Source organism: Orbicella faveolata, unplaced genomic scaffold, assembly GCF_042242905.1.
Source record: "Orbicella faveolata isolate gen_17 unplaced genomic scaffold, um_ofav_v1 contig_34, whole genome shotgun sequence".
Classification (NCBI taxonomy): domain Eukaryota; kingdom Metazoa; phylum Cnidaria; class Anthozoa; order Scleractinia; family Merulinidae; genus Orbicella; species Orbicella faveolata.
The window spans coordinates 11,350,376-11,368,754 of NW_028301563.1; the positions used below are offsets into that span (position 1 = coordinate 11,350,376).

The 18,379-nt window shown below is 39.9% G+C and overlaps 2 protein-coding genes across 3 annotated transcripts; both read left to right on the forward strand.

The window, feature by feature from the left end:
• Positions 1–471: 471 nt before the first annotated feature.
• On the forward strand, positions 472–4,933 carry LOC110050105 (uncharacterized). The gene is made up of 3 exons (XM_020755980.2): positions 472–2,338; positions 2,941–3,148; positions 3,738–4,933. Exons 1-3 carry the CDS (start codon positions 509–511, stop codon positions 4,034–4,036), a joined length of 2,337 nt encoding a protein of 778 aa, XP_020611639.2. The 5' UTR covers positions 472–508; the 3' UTR covers positions 4,037–4,933.
• Positions 4,934–8,235: 3,302 nt separating this feature from the next.
• LOC110050138 (solute carrier organic anion transporter family member 4A1-like) lies at positions 8,236–18,322 on the forward strand. 2 transcript variants are annotated; one of them, XM_089270828.1, is made up of 7 exons: positions 8,236–8,539; positions 8,979–9,806; positions 11,117–11,685; positions 12,668–12,824; positions 13,336–13,499; positions 14,174–14,362; positions 15,230–18,322. In XM_089270828.1, exons 2-7 carry the CDS (start codon positions 9,096–9,098, stop codon positions 15,492–15,494), a joined length of 2,055 nt encoding a protein of 684 aa, XP_089126954.1. In that variant the 5' UTR covers positions 8,236–8,539; positions 8,979–9,095; the 3' UTR covers positions 15,495–18,322. The 2 variants fall into 2 exon arrangements, with proteins under 2 accessions (XP_089126954.1, XP_089126955.1); XM_089270829.1 differs by lacking the exon at positions 8,236–8,539 and having other exon boundaries at positions 8,806–9,806.
• Positions 18,323–18,379: the final 57 nt, after the last annotated feature.

Sequence of the window (18,379 nt, forward strand, 5' to 3'; positions counted from 1 at the left end):
TCTTTTTCTTATTACAAGGCGATGATTAAACACTCAACATTTGTCCAAGTTCGTCTCTAGTATAAAAGCGAGCATTGATATAGGAGGACAACCCTTATAACAGAGTGAAAACAAAGCAAGATGATTAATTTCTAATTTCTCCTTATAAAGCCAATACACCACTAAGCAAACGAGTAATAAGAATAAAGATAGTCATCAGCTTCTTATATTACACCGAAAAAAACAACAACAACAGAAATTGTGCGTATTAACGTCAATTGAAAGAATTACTGTCTCAAGCATGAGGCTATTTCTGCTTTCCGTGTTCAGAATTGTAAAACTTCTCTTTGTTTCTCCGGTTTGTTTTGGTATTGCTCAACACGTGTCACGTGCTACTCAAGCTATTGTTGTTATAGATTCACACAGCTAAAAAACAACTTTTTGAGACCACCAGCTTTTATGCATGAATAATTTATTCATTAGCGAGGGAAAGTGTAATCTCATTGACCGTTCTTTTCGATATTCCAAAATGAATCCGTCCGAAGCTAATGTGTTTAGTTCGGGCATCTCGGGTTGTCTGTCTTCGAAAAAGCGCAAGGATGTCTCTTATAGCAGACTCAACCAAACGGAAGACGATTCCGTAGAATTTTCCAACGTTCACTTTCCGAAAGATAGCACGTCCCTTTGCGCCAAGCTCTGCTTTAGTTTGTTGGCTTTGATCTTGTTATTCGCCACTGTGGCCACGGCCGTGTTTATGATGAACTTGAAGAATTTCACGGTGGAAGTTCAATTGGAGAAAGGCAACGTACGGGTGTATAGTTTTGACCAGGAGATGACGGCAATCACTGGCAACGAGATCACCACAAGAAATACGTCCATTGTTGTCTCTATGCATGTGATTAACAGAACTGAAAGCCATTGTTGGTTTGGGATAGTTTTGAGCTTTCCAGAGGACGCAAAAACTAGTCTTAAATCCAAAGATTACGTTTTTCTTACCCACGTTAGAAGCGCAGAACTTGGTTATTTTCAAGACGCTCTTCAAAACCATTTTAAAGTTTTTGGAAACCGTAAAACCAGCCACGAGCTTTCATTCTACGTTCATAACGTCTTGCACCAACTTCTTCCCACTATCAAAGTCAAACTCTACGAATTTGTGCTGAGTAAAGTTTCGAGCTCTTCTAGAAAAACTGTGGTGGAAAAACATGGATTTTTGCCTGGGCGTGTTCATGTTAAACAAACGATGATTACGAAACGTGATATGGTGACTGTCACAGCCCAGGCCGGGCAGGATGACTTCGAGAATTTTTCCAGCCTCGAGAAAGGAAAGTCGACCGAGAAGGCGTCGTGGAAACTAACATACGACGAAACTACTGTAGTGAATAAGGAAACTGGAATGGTAAAAAGGAGTGACATGTCTCTATCTTGCAACCTTCCAATCGGCGCTGATTTCACACCAGAGAGCAAATCCAGCCGTCTGGGATTAACTGTGAGATTTCGAAGCGTTGTGAAGTTGCTAGATAAGTCTCACGCTAAAGTCAAAACTTGGAAGAGTGCGTCACGAGAAGAGAAAGATATCAACTACCTACTCAATCTTCCTAGTGCAAAAGACTCCTCTCTGATGTATTTTGCGCCACCAAAACACAAATCTAACGAGAGGCTAACAGAGGAATTAAAAGAGCTTATGAAACTGAGCAAAACCTCTGTTGGCAGATCAACGAAACTTCCTTCAATGATAAAGATTGTGCATCACAATATTCCAAAGTCGGTTACTGCGCAAAGGTCGGACGCAGATGACGATGATTACACGAACTTTTATAGTGAGGACAGTGATGATGGTGACGATAACGATAATGATGATGAAAATGATAACGATGACGATAACAATGGACAATACTGGCCCCAGCCAGATTATGCACCGTTTGGTATCGGTTATGAAATGAAACGAAGAAGGTCTGTAGAAACGAAGAGATCACAACACACTCAGAGAAAGAAAACTGTCAGAAATTCACAAATGGAAAAGAAAACGCCTGAGCTGGATGTGATTTGGGATGAACTTGCTTCTTCTTCCCCAATGCCCTTGCGCGAGGCCCCCCGTATTATACAGACATCCATCTTTGGGCTGGATTTCCGCGCGGAGATTGACTACCAGGTTGAAACTAACGACGAAGATGATAATGATGATGACAATGGAGATGATAACGGTGAAGATTGGTCAATAGCTACTAGTTATCGGGTCACATTTGGACAGTATCGCATGGCACCATTCACACGAGTTCACACCTTGAAGAAGTTACGGAACAAGTTACCACTCCAAGGAGAACGGAAGATCAGTCGGTCGACTATCAACGCTGGAGACTTCGTAAGTCAATACTTGACTTGTACTCAGTCTCTTTTTATCCGGTTGGAGGCGATTTAGCTGCAAGATTAAACGGAGGCCCCATTAGGGCATCAAGCGGGAGGGTCTTATATCCCATTTCCCGTTAATTTTTGGCCTAAATAGCCGTATCTCGTAAATGTCGCTTACAAAAGCCATCAATTTTCCTACTCGATATCCCGGGAAATCTGTTCTGAACATCCCTTATCCCATTAATTTTTCTCACAAATATCTCTGTCCTTTTAATTTTTCACCTAAATTAAATATCCCGTATTCCAAAAACCCCTGAAAGGGCCTCTACACGGCATTAGGAGGGTTCCGGGAAGGGACGCACTCCAGACCTCTAGCCTCGGCTCGATCAGGGTGCTTCGATCACCAATCGGAAAAATGGAAACTGGGCACAAATCAAAATCGTCGTCATATTACACGAGCAGGTTAAGAGAATTTGAAATGCAAAGCTGGTACTAAGGAAATAGATTATAGAGCAAATTTAACTGAGAATATAACCGCTGCATTTGAAAAAGGAGCTGATTTAAATTTACGACTCCTTCACTTTGGGTGTCGCCTTGTTTTCCTTTTCGTTTCAGGTAATGTGCGCTCCCTTGTTCTATATCCAGCGACTGTGTGCAGCCATGCGTCTAACATTTGATGTGACAGTCACCCGCAGTTTGCCCCGACTGTCCTTTTCATACCCTGTTGAGATGACTGTCCGTATCGGACAGGCAGTCACTACCAACGCCACTTTATCCGGGCATGCCTCCACGTGGTTCCATGAGAGTGGATTCTTTACAAAAGGTGGTATTTGCTGTCAATATACGCCTTCGGTTCTAATTCAGAATAACCTTTTAACTCGTTGTTTCATCAAGTGTGCGGGTTTTAAAAAGCTATATTTTTAATTATTTCTTCATAACATCCGATTTGTTTGACAGCTGATCGAAAGCGGCCAACATTTTCCACTGCGATGTGTTCATATGAAAGCTTAAACACCCTTTAGATTTTTTCTTCAGATGCACACATACAATCTTAAAATTGTGGCATGTTCTGCGGAAAGCCGGCACGATTTCATTTAAAGCGCCCCATGTGATGATTTCACTTCTAAAAATAACAAAAGACAAAAGTGTCTTAGGCTCTTTCCGAGTTACCTTGTGTCTCTGTTCCAAAACGAGTTCTCATGCAACACCTTTCGCATGAAGAATCGTTTTGAGCTGGAGACAGAAGCAACAGACAACTCGGAAATGCACTATTGATTGACAGGCTAAACTCGACTCCTATTGGTCAAGATAGGAAAACGTTGACCTTCAAAGCGTTGCTCTAACGAGTACGTTCTTCATGGCTTCCGATATCTCGAGTCCATTTTTGTAAAACTTCCATTCTTCCCTTACAGGAACCGTTGCCATGGCAACCCTCCCAGTCAGACTGTCATTTAAAGAGGACACAACACCAGAATGGTGCATCAAGGGTAATCTTGAACAAAAGATGGTGCGGATAAACACCATACCGCTCTCGTCGTGGAACTGCTCGCTGGATACTACCAAGCTGTCTAACACTTGCAAGGGACTGCCGGCTAAAAACACATCTTTGCTGACCTTTGATCTTCAATATAGTTCAGCTGAGGGCACAATGTTTGACAACTGGCACTACCCTATCAGTTGCACGCATCGAAAGGATTTCTCCGCATACTGATAATACGGATCTTTGGAAACTGAAATGAGTATGCTTACATGAAGCACTAGTCTAGTTCCCTCCCCCTCGTGGGTCACGTGACAGACATGACACTCGTGTGGTAGGCCATTTTGTTGTGCCGCTCGGGCGTATACGGTGCGACGCTCGGTGCGCTAAAATAAGCTTGTTTTGCGGAGTCTGTTGTCAACCCGCCTGTCGTTGCAGAAACATTTCAGAGACAAAGCCTTGCCTCAAGGCAGTTAAATGATGGCTTTGGTCACGTCTTATGAAAGACTGTATGGTGCGATTTGAGCAGGCACCCAAGTGGACCACCTGGAGCACTCGCCTCAGACTTCTCACTTCTTGATCCACCAAGAGAACTCCTTTCGGTGTCACAGTGATTTGGGTATTCCCGTGTTTTGGGTACCCCGGTACCCAAATCCCTAGTGTTTTGGGTATCCCCACTGGGGATACCCAAAACACTGAAAGCGTAAAACTGGGGGAAGTGAAATCATCCATAATTCTGCTCAAAACCCATTTATCTTTTACGAAGCTTTGTCTCAATAAACTAAAGCATTCTTTTGCTCGATATAAACACAATACGTCTCTTAAAATAGTCGCAATTCCTAACAGACTGTCTTATCCGAGTCCGCAGTTATAACGACATACAATACCGCATTCACGCGCTAAAGATCCTTGTACAAACATGCGCTTGGTGACTATCGATAACCTTTGAAATGCACATTATTTTTAACCAAAAAAGGCGCTTTTTCAACCGCCAATAGTGCGGCGATTGAATTTAATCAGGATCAACATGCGAACGAACACACTGAGATGCGGCCGTCACGCAATATGCAGGTCTCAAGCTGTGATTGACCTCTGTGTATGTTGCCAGTCAGAAATAAACTTTGTCTTAGACTCGTGTGTCGCTCTTTCCTTGACCATCCTTCCTAGTAGATTTTGCCGGCGACCGATTCTCTTTCCTATTAAAGGAGTTTTTTGTTTCGGAGACAAAACCAAAATAAATCTAAATAAAGTAGGCAAGGCTAGTCAGGCTAATCTTTGGATATAGGGAAACAAGTAGAAGTAGGCTACCCAAATCCCTAGTGATATGGGTATCCCCTTCCGAAGTGTTGGCTTGTAATCATTTCTTTAATTCAGGGCAGCCAAATCCACCGAAGAGAAAAAGGCAAAGCAAACTTACCTAGAGGAAAGGCAATTTCAAGGGAGGAAAGGAATGTAGAAATGCCAAACTGTAGGGTCGATACCCAAATCCCTAGTGATATGGGTATCCCCTTCCAGAGAGTTTGTTTGTCCTCGTTTCTTTAATTCAGGGTAGCTAAATCGACCAAAGATTAAAGGGAAAAACAAACTTACAAAGACGAAACTTATTCCAACGAGGAAAGGACTAGAAACAGCTGTAGAAATGCCAAAACGTTGGGGATACCCAAATCCCTAGTGATATGGGTATCCCCTTCCAATATGTTTGGTTGTTATCGTTCTTTAGTTCAAGGTAGCCAAATCGACCAAAGGTGAAAAGGTTTGCTTTGCCGTTTAATCCTCGGTCAATTTGGCTACCTTGAACTAAAGAAACGATAACAAGCAAGTATATTGGAAAGGGATACCGATATGACTAGGGATTTGGGTATCCCACTTTCCCATTGTTCAAAGATCAAAGGACTTAGTCTTGTCTACTTTATTTGCATTTTTTATACGCTGTGGCTAAATGACCGGCAGCCGGTCAAGGTTTTCAAATCACTAAATGACCGGCAGTCTCACATTGTTCTTAAATTTAAGGAATAAAAGGAACCTATCCAATTCAAACTATCGTATGTCGATTAAGAACAGCCAAGCCATACGTTTGGTTAAAGCTCGGCTGAGAGAGCGAGACCATGGTTTGTGACACTTAGGATTTTTTTGGGTCGACTGCCGGTCAAGGTTTTCAAATCACTAAATGACCGGCAGTCTCATATTTTTCTCAAATTTAAGGAATCGAAGGAACCCATCTAATTCAATCTATCATACGTCGATTAAGAACTGCCAAGCGATCCAGAAGAGCGGTATAGATCGCAAGTATAACGCTTGGTTAACGCTCGGCTCAGAGAGCGAGACCATGGTTTGTGACACTTTGGATTTTTTTGGGTCGACTGCCGGTCACGATTCCTTAAATTTGAGAAAAATATGGGACTGCCGGCCATTTAGTGATTTGAAACCTTGACCGGCATGTCGACCCAAAAAAGTCCAAAGTGTCACAAACCATGGTCTCGCTCTCTGAGCCGAGCTTTAACCAAACGTTAGACTTGCGATCTATACCGCTCTTCTGGATCGCTTGGCAGTTCTTAATCGACATATGATAGTTTGAATTGGATGGGAAAAATATGAGACTGCCGGTCATATAGTGATTTGAAAACCGTGACCGGCAGTCGACCCAAAAAAAATCTGAAGTGTCACAAACCATGGTCTCGCTCTCTGAGCCGAGCTTGAACCAAGCGTTAGACTTGCGATCTATACAGCTCCTCTGGATCGCTTGGCAGTTCTTAATCGACATATGATAGTTTGAATTGGATGGGTCCTTTCGATTCCTTAAATTTGAGAAAAATATGAGACTGCCGGTCATTTAGTAATTTGAAAACCGTGACCGGCTGCCGGTCATTTAGCCACAGCGTTTTTTATAGATGTCTCCGAAGAAAATAGGAGGGATGGTCCAGAAAAGAGTGACAAATAAATAAGTCTAAGACAAAGTTGCCTGCGTAGCAAGCGTTTGAGCGTTTCCGTGGGGTTTGGGAGTAAAGAAAGACCGAACACCGAAAATCCCGTTCCTCGGTCTTTCTTTACTCCCAAACCCCACGGAAACGCTTGCTACGCAGGCTAAAGACAAAGTTTATTTCAGACAGGCAACCGTACACTGAGGTCACTCACAGCTTGAGACCTGCGTATTGCGTGACGGCCGTATCTCAGTATGTTCCCTCGCATATTGATTTTATTCAATCACCGAACTATCCGAGGTTTAGAATGCGACTTACTTGTTTAAAATGACGTGCATTTCATGGGTTATCGATAGGTACCAAGCGCATGTTCATACAAGGAACTTTGGCGCGTGAATGTGTTTTGTCTGTCGTTATATGTCACAGTGATTTGGGTACCCCCGTGTTTTGGGTACCCCGTACCCATATCCCTAGTGTTTTGGGTATCCCTACTGGTTTCGGTACCCAAACCAGTAGGGATACCCAAACCAGTAGGGATACCCAAAACACTAGGGATATGGGTACGGGGTACCCAAAAAACGGGGGTACCCAAATCACTGTAACATCGGCGCTTTGCGGCACGATGGAGCGTTTAACATGTACAATAATGAGTTCTTTTCTTAGGTAAAAATTCTACATGAGTCACATCGCCTGACTCGATGAAAGATTCAAGTGTTGTACTTCTAATCAATTTAAAAAAGAACTAACTTCGCATTTCATTATTCTCTATTAATCTTTCCTGATATTTTGATGGTTTATATCTATTTATTTTGTTTTGTTTTGTATATTTACTCTTGTACCAAGTTTATGATATTTATGTGTACCAATGTGTTTGTTGTGCCTCTTTCCTGACTCTCACATTTTTAATTATTATAATTACAGTCACCCAACTAGTTTAGCTTTTTAGTTATTTTGGGTGTCCCACTACTGTATGTACTGTACTGTTTATTTATTTATTCATAATTATAATCTTGTAAATTCTTTTAGTTGTTTACAGTAGTAGGAAAAAAATAAAACTATTGTTGTTGCCTGGGAACGTGAACAGGCCACCGTGAAAGGCTTAATCCTGTTAATCTCGAAACCAGAGTACTCAAAACGAAAAAAAGGTTGCGTTTCCTTATAGCCGGTATTGGAAAACACGGACATGTCGATTCTACTGGCTTCTTACGGTTAATTTATCATTAAAGGAGGGATTTAGATAATCACATTTTCATACTTTATTTCATTTTCCGAAGCTTAGAAAATGATTTTTTTATTGAATGACAGAACAAGTACGAAATAATTTGTATTTTCCCCACACCAAGTACCAACTGCCATATTCCTTCAAGAGCATTTAATCTCCAGAAATGAATATTTTTCAAGGGGTTTAATTAGACATGCCAGGCAAATAAGACCTCCGAGGCAACCAGACAAAAGAGAACGTAGTTGAGAGATCAAAGGAACTAAGACGATGTTACGTCATGTCACGCTCCGATGCCCATATTTGTAAATCACCAACTGAGAGATGCTTGAAGGCACTGAAAATATTTCCGTTTGCATCGGCCTTTCAGCAGAACAAAACCTTTTATTTGGAAATCTTTTGTCGGAAATAGAAGGGTTACCTCAAACAACGCAGTCCAATATATGAGGATCGAGGGACTTATTCAGGGACAGAAAAGCTCATTACGTGACTCTTGAAAACTGAACTGTGGGCGCGCAAATTCCAGCAGGTTTCATTCGACAAGCTTACTCGTGAAATCTCAATATGTTTGTGTACATTTGCGTCTTGTGTTGTTATAAGGTGAGCTAACAATATCATTCTGTTACAGTTGATAGAATTGATACTTTAAAATACAAATGTGTTATAAATGTCATTTCCAAAATAATTTCAGTTTTCCCACCAACTGTTTTTTCCCGCGTCGCGTTTATAGCCTGTTGTCTAAAATTGATCGCGGAAGATTACGTTCGGTTCGTGTGATGTTGTCCCGTCTTTGTTTTAAGCCTTTAAATTAAATTCTGAGTGTCCATTGGTTGAGGTTGACGTGCATGTACCCCCGAGCAAACCTCCCTACGTAAACAAACACAAATTCTTAGCAGCATGAGTTGACAAATATTACGAAGACTTTTGCCCGAAGTCGTGTGTATAAAAGGCTTCAATACGCCAAGCCGATCTCACGGAATCTCAATATATTTTCATTGTACGTTCGTTAACCAGGTACTTCGTGTCATTCTTTTTTTAGAAACGATTGACATGTTTACTCAAGAAGTGATCAGCGACGTTATAGTAAATAACTTGCTTGCGGACTTGCATGATTTAAGTTAACTCGCCTAGGCCTGATTGAAGAAGACTGTGAACAATGGGCGAAAACACGGTGGCGGATGGAAATCTATCAAACCATCACAGATTAACCGACGACTTGGAAGCCGAAGAACAGCCTCCTTCTTGCGGACTGGTGTCTTGGAGGCCAAGCTTTCTTCAACGTTTTGCCAAACCAAGGTGGTTTCTTCTGTTCCAGTGCTGGTTCGTGCTTGCGCAAGGCATGATCGTATCTGGGTTTCAGGGGGTTGTTATTTCTTCGCTTGAAAGACGTTTTTCGTTGAAGACTAACGAGCTTGGGGTTGTGGTGAGCTGCTATGACATTGCTGCTGCGATCATGGCTGTTTTAGTCAGCTACTACGGCCATCATCACAAACCAAAATGGCTCGGTATCGGCGCATTTATCTTAGGAATTGGGTGCTTTTTATTTGCCCTTCCACATCTCCTTGTAGGCCCGTACGAGCCCGGTTCAAGTGCAACAAACCTTTGTTCCATAGATTCTCTTCCAACGAACTTAATATGCCGAAGTTCTGTTTGGTATCATATATTCGTTTTTGTACTGGCGGAGTTTTTTATTGGGGTCGGAGCAACCCCTGTGTATATTTTGGGTACGGCTTACATTGACGAAAATGTTCGCCACTCTACATCAGGAATGTTTCTTGGAATCATGTATGCTATTGCCACGTTTGGACCCGCAGTAGGATTTTTGCTTGGAGGGGAATTTCTCAAGATTTATGTGGACATTGAACAGGTAAGTATTTTCATATACATGCAGATAAGACTTAGGTCTTGACACGGGCACTTCGTACTATCCCCCCGTAGGATCCATGCCCGCCGGGAACTGAGAACATTGTGTCTTGTCCGAGAAACGCCTCTACTGGCAGGATGTCAAACAAAAGTCCAGTGAACAAGATCATTTCACTCATAATTTGTGACCCTGTCATGCTGTAAAATTTGACAGCTAATGCAAAATGTGACAAAGTATAGCAACTTCTGTTGCAAAATGTAACATAACTTTAAAGTAAAACGTTACAACTTGACTTAAGGTGGCACAGAGTTTTTAATACCTGTGTTTTATTCATGTTTTTCCTTTGGTTGCCAAAAATGGCAAGATGCAAGTTAACAACACAAATATTAGTTTTTTGATGGTTTAGCTGACATATCTGCCATTGCCATGGCAACATAGATAAATATAAACAGGCCTTTAAAATTGGTTTTGTTCATTTCAGAAAATCAGATTTTCTGAAATGAGCAAAACCAATTTTAAATTCTAGTCATTAGATTTTCTTCATCATATGCATGTGTACGCATGTGTACGCATGTGTACGCATGTGTGTGACAACAAGATTGTAACAATGTTCACATGTTAACCCTAGATTTTTAATTATCCTTTGTTGAAGGATAACTGGAATATCTATAATTTCCTCTGTTTATATTCATTTTTTTTTTGATACTCCATTTACTTATTCTTCAAAGCATTTTCTTGACAAATTTCCTGAAATCCTAATGGGTGGTTCTTGAGAAATAGACATATTTTTTGAGAAAGGTATTCACAGCATTCAATCCCAATTTTTTTTTGACTAACTATGCATGTGCTGCATTTAGCTGAGTTCTTTTAGTAACAAAGAAAAATCTGAGAATCGCTGGGCTCTTTGCATGCTTTTTACTGTTGAAGATGTTATTAGACAGTCTAGACTTGAGAAAATTGCTTAATATGCAGTCTGCAGACTTAAATCCAGTCTAATCAACCAAGAATTTATAAGGTTAAGTTTAAAGACTGTAGTGTACATCTTCTGGCCTGGCCTGTGGGCAGCAGGCCTTGCAATGGGTTGCAAGTTAGTTACTACAAACCAGCTTTTAGTAAAGCATTAAATTTATCATAGACCGAGATCTTTTTGGAAGGGGAGGTATCTAAATCAGAGCTTTGTTACCCTGTTAAGGGTCATTACCCAGTCTTGCTCCCAAGTTCAAGTGCAACATGGCACGAGATTTTACTTTTAGCCACGATAATTTAAAAGTAATCAATGATTATAACTACTGTCGCCACATCTTTTGTTTCAGCCCCAGGGCGTGGAACTCACACCAGAGGACTCGAACTTCATTGGCGCCTGGTGGCTGGGTTATGTGGTTGGTGGCACGTTATCTGTGTTGGTCAGCCTTCCATTGCTTGCATTTCCCAGGGAACTTCCAGGAACTCCTGAAATCCGCGCTGAGAAACAAGCCTGTTCAGACACTGTTGAAGACCACAATATGCCACACACATTGAAACAGTTGCTTCCATCATTAAAGGCACTTCTCACAAACAAAACTTTTGTATTTTTGTCTCTTGCTGCCGCAGCTGAAGGTTTTGCTGTTGGGGGATTCTCGACGTTCATGCCGAAATTTGTGGAGGCACAGTTTCGTATTCCAGCTGGACTGGCAAGTACATATACTGGCCTGGTAGTGGTGCCTGGAGGGTGTGGCGGCATGTTGTTTGGTGGCTATCTTATTAAAAGAATGAACTGGACATGTGATAAAATAATCAAAGCTTGTTTCATCATTGCCTCGTTGGCGACATTATGGACTGCTGGGTTTTTTCTTGGTTGCCCTAACAGAGCATATGTGGGTGTCACAGATCCATACATTAACAGGTATTCAAAACTGGTTTACCAGACAGTCATTTGTCAAACAAAAGACTCAATTTATAAAAAAGTCACTTACTGTAAATCCTTGAATTAGCGCCTCCCCTCAAATAAGCACCCCCTTCAAATAAGTGCCCCTCTTATTGGCCAGAATTTAAAATAAGCACCTCCCCTGGAATAAGCGCCCCCTCCCCTCCACCCATTAAATGGAAGAGTACTGTTCAATCACAAGTAAGTGACTGTCAACTCATTCAAGCACTGTGCATCAACCATCGCAACAGATGGTAGTGATGATCTGCTGATTCATTGCCTAAAGTCCAACCAACCTTGTGAAGCAGGCCTAGATTGGCTAAATGGGTTATATTATGCAGTTCTTCAAGAGAGACAAGATCCTTCTGAGACTTCAGAGGAACAGACACATATGTATATTGCAAAAAACCCGATCATATCATATCTAGCTAAGTGCCTCCCTTGAATAAGCTTCCCCCGTCTTCTCTTAAATTTGAAATGAGCGCCCCGGGTGCTAATTCACGTATTTACGGCAATCTTTTTTACATACTCAGGAAGTTGATCAAATACAGTAGAACCTGATTTTTCAAACCTCCAGGTGAAATGAAAGTTGGTTTAAAAACAGGGTAGTTTGGAAAGGGGTAAACTTAGACAGAAACTGAACTGAAATCTAACCCTTCACCCCACTGCCCCCTTTGACTAAATAGGCCAAAACTTCAGTCTGGGCTGAAATTCACCATGTAATCACCCCCTAACTAAAAGTTTGTAAACATAAAATAGAGAAAGAAGCCTTAAAATGCCAAAATAATAACTTAAAGTGGATGGAACTCTATTGTCTCAATTTACCAACAAAAAATCTGTCGACTTAAAAAAAACGGATTTGCTGGGAAATAACTAAGGTACAATTTGGTTATCAGAGATTGCCAGTCATAAAGAATGTACCTTTTCAGGTGTTGGTTGATGTTATTTCTCTTATTTCTAGTTCTAGTTCATCACTTGTCAACATTACTTCATCTTGTAATGCCATGTGTAACTGCGACATCAAATACTATTCACCAGTTTGTTCCAAAGAAGATCAGCTAACGTTCTACTCTCCCTGTTATGCGGGTTGCTCTGCAGATGATGTACTGGGTGACAAAGTAAGGGTATTAATTTTTTGTTATTTTGGTATGATTTAATATTTTTTATTAAGTTATTTAATCCTTCAAAGTTTGTTACATGTAGATATATATTCAATAAGAGCCTCCATTTGGCACAGAAATATGCTTGGATATTTGTCCACAGACATTGTTTGTTCCGAGAAGTGATCAGTTTTCTGAGAGCATAGCTCGAGGAAAACTGTAAACTTTGATTTAGATTCTGACAATATTTTAGCTTTTTGATGCAAGAGTGATAAAAATCTGTCCTGTCCTCAAATATCAATGCGTTGCCAACTAGACAGGTGTTGAGAATAACAATTTCAATGGGGGACTGTTCAGGACAACTGAGATTCCTCTGGTTTAGATTATTTATTAATTGAATCTGGTAATGATCAGGCAATAAAGATGGGTAAAGGCAAGTAGATAAAGAATCATTCTTATTGAAACCCCATGTCCCTTCTGTGTGAAGGGACATGTAAATATAAAATGTTTATAAGTTTTTATTCCACAGCTTTATCAAAACTGCAGCTGTTTTGCGACCCTATCAAACGAAGGAGTTCAAGGTAGCGGCTGTGAACCAGAGTGTAATGCTCTTATTCCTTTCCTGATCTGCTTGTTGTGTCTCATGATTTTTACATTTTCTAACAACATCCCTGCAACCACAGCAACACTAAGGTAATTGCTATGTACAATTTTATTGGGCTTGGAGGGGCATGCCAATTTTTGAGGGTTGGAGAAAGGAGAACTTAATATGCTATGATGAATGCTGAACATTTCTTTATTATTATTTAATATTATATCATATATTAATTTCATTTATAATTTAATTATTGTAAATCACTATTTATAGTAACTTCATATCGTTACTGATAGCTGATGTTCAGTAGGGGCATGGTGGTATGGTACGGTGATTACTAAGTTGCACTGCACTCTAAATCTTAACAGTTGTTCTGAACTATTTGAATGAAGAATTTGGAAATTCAAGATGGTGGACATTTTGAAAATTATGCTGGACAATAAATTTTTGTGTTAAGAGACATGCGCCATGTTTGATATGTGATCATTGATCACTGCTTAAAAATAAACAAGTTTGGATGCTTTACACACCATATACAATTTGATTACAATAATTAATGAAATTAATTGATTTAATTAATTAATTTAATTAATTAATTTAATTGCATAATTATTATGCAAATGTTTTTAAACTTACCAGGGGGTACAAAAGTATCCTTTCACCCTGCTAGGCTCATGAACAAAAAAAGGCCAAGATAAATGGGGTTGATAATCAATAATAATTAAATTAAATAATAAATTATATATATTTGAATAATTCCTTTTGCTGTTAGGTGTGTTCCCGAGAGTCAAGGGTCTTTTGCGCTTGGTATTAACCAGCTGATTGTTCGTATTTTGGCGTTCATACCGTCACCAATCATCTTTGGATATGTAATTGACGCAGCGTGTCGCTTACACCAAATGGATCCTTGTGACGAGAGCGCAGAGAGGAATTGTCTGGAATATGACACTGATTTGTTCAGGTAAATCAGTCGTTCCTAAACATCTTGTATTATACACTGAATATATAATGTTATTGACCATGCAAGTATGAAGTCAAGGTGGCTGGATATTTTTGTGAGTTTGTGGACCAAGATGGAGTCTAGGTCTGTAAACTCACCAAAAAAGAACTCAATGGCCAATATCCATTCTCATCCCCAGAGGCTACTCTCCTTTTGGTCAGCACCAGGAATCGCAACCTCTGGGTTAGTTCAACACCAGAAGTCTGTGATTCACAGACTTTCCATCAAATCTGACGAATCTGATTGGCTGAGAATACGAAATGAATTCCCTGCGCATACTCAGAAAATCGGGTCTGGCCAAAGGTCGTGATTCTTGGTGCTGACCAAAAGGAGTGCGGCCTCTGGGTACAAGAATGGCCAATATATCCAGCCATGTTGACTGAACAAGCCTGGGCAATATAAAAGATTTATTATTAATATGGCTTTCGGGAACATTTTTCATGCAAGACACAGTGGGTAGTCCCGAGCAGACAGGATAGTGCTGTCTTGCCCACCCAGGTAGCCAATCACCATTCAGGATTTGATTCATCTTGCCTGCTCATGGAGCTAGCCATATAATATATAAGAGAGTTTAATAATTTACTTATCAAATAACATTATATTATTTGTGTGTTGTACCTTACCTTTTTGTTGACCATCCACCATTGATTTTCTCACCCTTGGATGACTGCAGTAAGCAAGGCCACCACAAGGTTGATGGTGTGCTTCTTTATACTTTTTGAGACAAGGAAATGCGTTTTCTTAATAACTGAACCATGACCATCCAATTTATGCCTTTGCAATAATTTAACTTGCATTGAATTACTAAATATTGCTGTTTTCACCTAGGTATTTGATGTTCGCAGTGGGAGGTGGTTTCAAGTTATTATCTGCTGTAGCATTTTTCTTTGCTTGGAAATTTTACAAACTGCCGGTAGCTGAGTCGAGTAATGGTGACTCAAACCCAGAAACCACATCCCAGACAACAATCATGGATGGAAGCACTCCCAACGAACACAAGGATATGACAGAGCTTATTCCAGTTGCGCAGTTTATTAAAGTTTCCAATTCGAAGGACAGTTACAAGGAAGAGCCGAAAGTAACCACTGTATAAATAATTATGTTTACATTTTTTCTTTTTCTTGAAATGGTTTACATTATACAGTGGAACCCTGCCTTGTGACCACCTTATCATACAGCCACCTTCTTATCAATGCCACTGTATCCTGGCCCGAACAAAAGTTCAGTCAGTCATTTTCTTATTTAAAGAACCCCTTTTATCTGGCCAGTCCATTAATACAGCCAGATTTTTGTGGCCTGTCGGTGACCAGTATAATGGGGTAATCCACTGTATTTAACAGTAACTATTTTGGGGTTATAAGTGGCTTATTATGTTAGCTAGGCAAAGTTTAGGGCTTATGATTTCAGTGGCAAGAACATTTTAAGGCACACTTTGATTTGTATATCATTACACAAATGTATGCTGATATAAAGCACAGTCGCCAATTCAGGGCTGTCATTAAGGGCCGTAACCAGTAACACTTGTTACAGCTGAGTATGCTTGATTTTCCCTCGATGTCATGGGAGAAATTACCTGTTGTTGATAGAATTTATCCACAAAATAACGAGTTTGCTACAGGTGTGGAGAACAAGGCTACAGGTGACTCAAAACTTAATGACAGCTCTGACAGTGGTTATTGATTCATTCCACGAGTCATTTAGGCTATTTTAGCCATTGTGTTAAATCAATAATTGAAGTCGTCCCTAATTGTTAGGGACTACTTGTTTCCAACAGACTTATTTAATAGCAAAACAATTAGTTATTGTGCATATTGCATTCAAATGTGTGCACGTGGATCTTTCTTTGTGATAGATCTGTAATGTGTACTCAAGTAGCTAACCATCTACCATGCTTACAGCTGGCTGCTATAGCTAAATCTCTAAGTACCATGCTTTTATGTGGGAAGGTTTAGATTGAAAAAGTACAGGTGGTTGACAGAAAATTATTTTGTTATTCAATCAAATTCGAGATTATTTTTCTGATAAATTACTTTTTGATGCAATCAATTTGATTTATTTGAATGCTAATATTGTACACAAAAGTAGAATGATATTTATGCATACACAGACACAATGCCAGTAATTGGTTGCATAATTATATTACTTTCAATGACCCTTTTTTATAACAGTTCAATTCCGTATAAAGAAAGAAGTATTAATGCAGTCAACGCCCTTTTAGCTTTTAGTGCAAAAAGTGGGCGTCGCAATACTAACAGTTTGCAGTTTGATGCTCAAAATTCCAAGTTTTGGGAGGAGAGTAGAGATTGCTTGCAGTTTGGTATTAATACTGTATTCATACACACTGGTTTACAGTCTTCTTGAAATCATAGCTGCAGATATTACACTGAGGTATTCTCCCAGGGTCACCAGAAACATGCACTTTCAAGGTCGCTACAGTGTGACAGTTATCCATTTCCCTGGCATGTAGAGAGTCCCTCCCTGGCCAGACATATGATGATGTTCTCTACTTAAAGACCTTTTCTCCTTCCAGGATTTGCTTCTCTCATTGCGGCAGTATGGCTGTAATTGGTTTGATATGCGTTGGCTCTATATAAGGGAGTTGGCTGTAATTATTGTTAGTAGACTGTTATATATGGAGACAGTGCAGGCTGCTGTCTCCATGTTTTGTTTCGGGTATATGTACATCTAATGCATGGCATAACACTTGCCTTCATATAGTTAACTTTATACATGTCAATCAATATTACAGGGCTCACTCATTGGTTGTGATCCACTGCATATTACCCCACAGTGTAGGAAAGGGATTGGGTTTGGCAGATTCTCTGACTTCTGTCTGGTAGAACTAATTGTGATTCCCTTGTATTAAGGGCCCATTAACCGAGCTTTTCGAGCTGTTGCTAGGGAAAATTTATTCTTATATAACTGTGTCATTTTTAGTTAGTTCAGAGTTATTTTCATGAGTTTTGACTTTTTCATAATCAGCAACACTAGTGATGATGTCATCAGGCCACACCCATGGTCATGTGACTAATACTGAAAAAACGCAAAGGCTCCTAGGCAAATTACTTTATCGGAATTTTTTTCATTGATTTAATATTTTAATTTAAATCCTCTTCACACTATGCATAGATTTTGTTTCATTTCTAAAAGGTCAGATTTTGAGAGAATTTCAAAATATTAAAAATTTTGTAATTTTCTGAAAAAAGCATGATTTTGAAAAAGGAATGCATAGCTATGTTTCCAATGTTGGCTTTAATCGAAATCCGTCAAGAAAGGCTGGATTTAAGGAAAAACCGCCTTTCCTTTAGCATTTAAAGAAACCGGAAGTACGCCCGATTTATATTGGAAGTTACCCTATCAGCGCGTGCGCAATTGACACTATACTACCAGCACACTTCGGTAAGATCAAACAAAGCCACACGGAGTTAGTTTTTCTCTTTCTATTGCTCTTGTTTTTTTGTCTTTCTCTTATTTTGTCTTCGCTTGTACTTTTTTTACTTTGCATTTTGTGAAACACAAAGAAAAACATCTAAAATGTGAGCGAATTTGGAAGTTATTGAGTTATTTTTATTTTCTGCGCTCAGGCTGACGTAAGTAACCGGAAGTGAAATTTCACCTCCTTAGCAACGTGCCCGAGCACGCACATAAATCGGTTAATGGGCCCTTAAACGAGTGAAGTCTTGGAAGAGAGGAAGAACTAAGACAGAACCATTTAGCTGATTATTTATTTTCGTCAGCTAATGGAGGCTTCACTGTGGCCCAAGCTTGTTGTCTATTGTTCTAAACTAGGTAAAGTAAGTGGCATAACAGCCTGGAATACCTTGACAACATTTTCTACCTTAATTACATACGTTGTAAGTATGCAATGCAAGCATTATTACGCTATCACCTTGAAATAAAGGATTACAAGTGTTTTGTGAAGTCTTATTTTGTCATCACTAACTAAAGTCTTGTCTTAGTCCTGTGCAACTGAATTCT

Coding starts and splice junctions, on each gene's coding strand:
- LOC110050105 (XM_020755980.2), top strand. CDS start 509: ATGAATCCGTCCGAAGCTAATGTGTTTAGTTCGGGCATCTCGGGTTGT. Junction 2,339..2,940: donor CTATCAACGCTGGAGACTTC/GTAAGTCAATAC, acceptor TTTTCGTTTCAG/GTAATGTGCGCTCCCTTGTT. Junction 3,149..3,737: donor GAGTGGATTCTTTACAAAAG/GTGGTATTTGCT, acceptor CTTCCCTTACAG/GAACCGTTGCCATGGCAACC.
- LOC110050138 (XM_089270828.1), top strand. CDS start 9,096: ATGGGCGAAAACACGGTGGCGGATGGAAATCTATCAAACCATCACAGA. Junction 12,825..13,335: donor ATGATGTACTGGGTGACAAA/GTAAGGGTATTA, acceptor TTTATTCCACAG/CTTTATCAAAACTGCAGCTG. Junction 13,500..14,173: donor GCAACCACAGCAACACTAAG/GTAATTGCTATG, acceptor TTTTGCTGTTAG/GTGTGTTCCCGAGAGTCAAG.